Source organism: Papaver somniferum, unplaced genomic scaffold, assembly GCF_003573695.1.
Source record: "Papaver somniferum cultivar HN1 unplaced genomic scaffold, ASM357369v1 unplaced-scaffold_117, whole genome shotgun sequence".
Classification (NCBI taxonomy): Eukaryota; Viridiplantae; Streptophyta; class Magnoliopsida; order Ranunculales; family Papaveraceae; genus Papaver; species Papaver somniferum.
The window spans coordinates 7,242,708-7,247,422 of record NW_020620714.1 but is presented as its reverse complement, the minus strand read 5'-3'; the positions used below and the strand labels follow the sequence as shown (position 1 = coordinate 7,247,422).

At 38.7% G+C, this 4,715-nt stretch overlaps 1 protein-coding gene across 1 annotated transcript; it reads left to right on the top strand.

The window, feature by feature from the left end:
- The first annotated feature begins 1,891 nt into the window (after window positions 1-1,891).
- On the top strand, window positions 1,892-3,861 carry LOC113329441 (beta-amyrin 28-monooxygenase-like). Its single transcript, XM_026576310.1, has 3 exons — window positions 1,892-3,001; window positions 3,075-3,262; window positions 3,385-3,861. Exons 1-3 carry the CDS (start codon window positions 1,918-1,920, stop codon window positions 3,685-3,687), a joined length of 1,575 nt encoding a protein of 524 aa, XP_026432095.1. The 5' UTR covers window positions 1,892-1,917; the 3' UTR covers window positions 3,688-3,861.
- The last annotated feature ends 854 nt before the right edge of the window (window positions 3,862-4,715 follow it).

The window sequence follows — 4,715 nt, the reverse complement described above, 5'->3', positions numbered from 1 at the left end:
GTGGTTTTGGACGTGAGCTAATCGCACCGTTTAGACCGTGAGTGTTGCAGACATTAAATGTCCCGTCAGCGTGGTCAGATCGCATAAGCGTCCTTGTTTTCAAAGGGAACACTTTTCGCTTGAATCTTCTCGATGCCGATAGTTCGGTTTTCCGTCACGTTTTCAATCTCTCCACTAATCCACTTCCCCGATGACATCCCTGCCAAGTACGTCCGGCCCTACCATAGTTGTACAGTTCGGAGCAGCCGCCCAGACTTGATCCATCAAGTTGTTGATCCGACCCGACCACCAACGGTGATCGACCAGTCGTATTTCTATTTTTTGGGGCTAGCTGATCCACCAGCGACTGCCCATTTTATCTACAGTTGATTCAATTTGATTGCCCATTTTGGATTGATAAAAAAGGTACAGTGATTCAATTTGATTGTATTCAAATGAAACTGGAAAAAAGGTGGAGGACAAGTGTTAGAATACAGGCGTCCAACTCAAAACCAATTGGCAATGAGTGGAGTGGCCCTATAGATTATAAACCGCAGGATCTTAGATAACCCAGACAATGTGGGACTAATAATCTCAACACGCCCCCTCACGTGTAGCCTCGTTGGGTCTAACACGTGGACAATAAATCGGGTGACGCGGAGCAAAGGCGCGGTCAATGACTCGTCGCAAATAGCCTGCTCTGATACCATGTTAGAATACAGGCATCCAACTCAAAACCAATTGGCAATGAGTGGAGTGGCCCTATAGATTATAAATCGCAGGATCTTAGATAATCCAGACAATGTGGGACTAATAATCTCAACAACAAGCTTACGTTTTCACATTCATAAAAGAACTGCCTTCGGTAGTTCAATCATGAGAAAAAGTACCAATCGTAACTTCCTAAAATCCATGCATCAAGTTGGACTTTTCATTCATACGTCAATGAATGGTTAACTATGTAACGGGCATATATCGTAATCGGCTAGTTTTCTAACATATAATCGGGGTATATTATAATCAAAATCATTATCCTCAGTTGGCGATATTAATAACGCAACAAAATAGCTGATGTCTTTAGCGTCCAAATAACTCCAATATCACTTGTTAATTTGGCCAATGCATCGAATTAAACGCCGGAGAAATCCAACTTGTAAATAAACAATTGCCACTATCACTATCCTATCGTTATGCTGAGTACTCAGCCATGTTCCCATCTGTATATGCGGTTCCTGCTTTGCTCACCTTGCCTGTTCATAAGCTGACAGTACTACGAGGTCAATTCATCAATTTGGCCTTTAGACAAATTTTTTAATGCATAGACTATCATATTCACAAAAGATATTAGAGTCACGTTACGTTAAAGAGATCAGCTATTCTATTGTTTTCCCCGTTAACATAATCATATCTCTATCAGCAATAGTTGACTATTTAGACTTGTGAACCTAAAGATTTTTCCTACACATGCTAAGGGACAATTCTTTTTTTTTTTGACCTGGTAAAACTGAAACCGAAACCGAAACCCAACCCGGCCAGCTACCTGGACAGGAGCAAGTCTATAGCGACACCAAAGGCTTAGCGAGACCAGAAAACTGCAAAATAATGTCTATGGTGACACTTATTTTTGTAAAGCGTCACTGTAAATTTGTTTTCTGCTGTCACTAAAAAGCACCTAGCTAGGCGAGAATTGCAGCCGTAAATTATGCCGAAGATGAACTGGCAATACTAATATTGGTAAGGGAGCCAATGTTGGTGAACGTTTACTGTAATTAGAATGTAAATACAAGATCGAACTCGGACCCAATTTACTAAATTAAGTATACAATATTTATCAAGTACGTATATTGTATATATGTATATATACATGTAGCTCGTCTATGATCAGGATAACTATATGCTTTTAATCGTTAGCATTTTCTAATTAACCAATCAAGCAAAATGGAGGATCTATTACTGAAGACTTATATGATTCTTCTCCTAGTAGTAGTCCTCTTTTTGTCTCTCTATTCTCTAAATAACAAGAGGGAAAAGCAACACAGCGGAATAGCAGCAGTTGATCCACCTGGGGCTTTAGGTTGGCCACAGATCATTAGCGAAAATGTTGATTTCCTTCGGAAAAATCTTAAAGGCATTCCAGAGCAATTCTTTCAGGAAAGGATTCGAATATACTCTTCGGAAGTCTTCAAGACTTCATTATATGGAGAAACTGTGACTGTCTTCAGTGGTGCTTCTGGTAACAAGTTCTTGTTCTCAAACGAATACAAACTCGTAAAGATGTGGTGGCCTAAATCGGTTAGAAAGATTGTGCCATTTATAGAAGATTCAGCCTCACCCGCGGCGCAACGAGTGTCTAGGAACCTCCGTAGTAAGTTGTTTCCTTTAATTATGAAACTAGATATGCTCCGGAGGTACGTAGGCGTGATGGATTCTTTGGCAAGGAAACATTTCGAAACTAATTGGGATAACAGGGAGGAAGTTGTTGTGTATCCATTAATCCAGATTTACAATTTCTCATCAGCATGTTTGTTGTTCTTGAGCATCAATGATGAAGCTCGTGTTAATGAGTTACTCGACCTCTTTAATGTGGTCAGCGATGGAATCTTAACTATACCCATTAATTTACCTGGGACACCTTTAAATCGGGGCATCAAAGCATCAAAAATTATCCGCAAGGAATTTGCAAAAATAATTAAGCAGAGGATGGATGAGATGAATCTTTTTAACGAGGATGAGCTGAAGAAAATGAATCAATCATCATCCTCTTCAGTTCCAGTGGCCCAAGACTTGTTGTCCCAGATGATCCTATTTTGTAAAGAAAATGATGATACAGAACATGTCGAAGGCATCTGTGCTGATATGGAGAGCAACAATGAGAAAACAAAGACATTTATTTATGCAAAATACCTTGCGGACTTGGTGCTTCCTATAATCATTGCTGGATATCACACACAAAGTACTGTTATTACAGTCCTTATGAAGTATCTTGTCGAGCTTCCACATGTTCTCCATGAGGTCTTACGGGGTAAGTATTCACATAAATTTCATTAATTTATGTTTTTCTCATGTGTTTATAATTTGGTCTATGTATATAACAGAGCAGAACGAGATTGCAAATGCGAAAGCAACAGGAGAGTTGCTAAATTTAGATGACATACAAAAAATGAAATACTCATGGAATGTAATTTGTGAGGTATTGCGACTGGCACCACCGCTCCAGGGAGCTTTCACAGAGGCATTGGCTGACTTCACCTATGCAGGATATTTTATTCCAAAAGGATGGAAGGTAACCTATATATATATATATATATACTTCATTTATTAGTTTGTCATCTATTTCTGTTGCAAATTAAGAATTTAGTACTTAAATTGAAACTGGTTTTCCTCTATATTTTCAAACACGTACAGTTATATTGGAGTGCAATATCGACACACAAGAATCCAGAATATTTTCCAGATCCTGAAAAGTTTGATCCGTCAAGATTCCAAGGGAACGGACCTGCTCCATACACATTTGTAGCGTTTGGTGGAGGCCCTGGAATGTGTCCTGGAAGAGAGTATGCTCGGGTACAAATGCTCATTTTCATGCATCATGTTGTGCGAAGGTACGAATGGGAGAAGCTGATTCCTGGGGATGAAAAATTTAGAGTCAGTCCGTTTCCTATGCCAGCTAAAGGGCTTCCCATACAACTTCGACCTCGGAAAACCTAATTAATTAGCTAGTATTATTGATTTGATTTATCAATTAAGCTTTATTGTATCGTATCTACTGTTGGATTGTGCTTTATTGACCAAGATCTGCCGTCAGTTCATCTTCCTATCATGCTATTGTAAACCCAAGAAAGTGTGACATTCAAACTAAATAACAAAAAAAAAAGAAAAAAGTTTTCTTTAACATTACCACTCAAACTTATTATTCGTCAACAGAAGAACATTACATATTCACGCACATACTTCACTTTCAGGATACCTGAAGTAATTGGGCAGAAAAACTTTATCAAACAGTAAGGTTGCTGCAAATTGTTGGTGTCTTTATATTTGCCGGCAAATAACAATAAAATTAAGTTAGATATTTGTAACTACTGGAAATCCAGTAATACACCAAAATACGAGAATGAATAAGATCTAAGACATCTCAAGAACAAAGCAAAACCGAAATCCTTTTATTAAATGTAACTTGTGGAGATAATACAAGTATGGAAATTCGAGTAAACCCTAATATCTCCACCCTAGACAATACCTCTCCCAATACTAAAAATTCAACCCCCTGTACAATGACCAAAGGTCTCTATTTATAGGAAAACTAATTAGTGGAAGGAAACTCATTTTACTTCCCCGGAGATCACAGTTTCCATGCGATCTTACTTTATACTTCGCACAGACCGTTTTTCAAAAAGTTTTCCCCTTCGTTTCGCCGATAATTTTGGCGGCTTGTCGGGACAGCTGTCTCATTTCATGCTCAGCAATCCATATACTTCGTCAGATATCTTCTCGTCCAAGTAACCTTATTTCGCTTATTCAATTTCGCGGATGATATCTTGTTCGATACTCCAACTGGTCCCTAGTGTCTCCAATATATTACGCTTACTAGTTAACTCCGCAGTGCTCCTTCGTATTCCGATCAATTTACTTCGGGTGATTCTATGAACTTCGCAGATCCAATAATAATGAAAGTAACTCTGAAAACTGATTTGACAAGTCACTGACAGACATTCTCGGAAAGGACACGGGGATCTTTT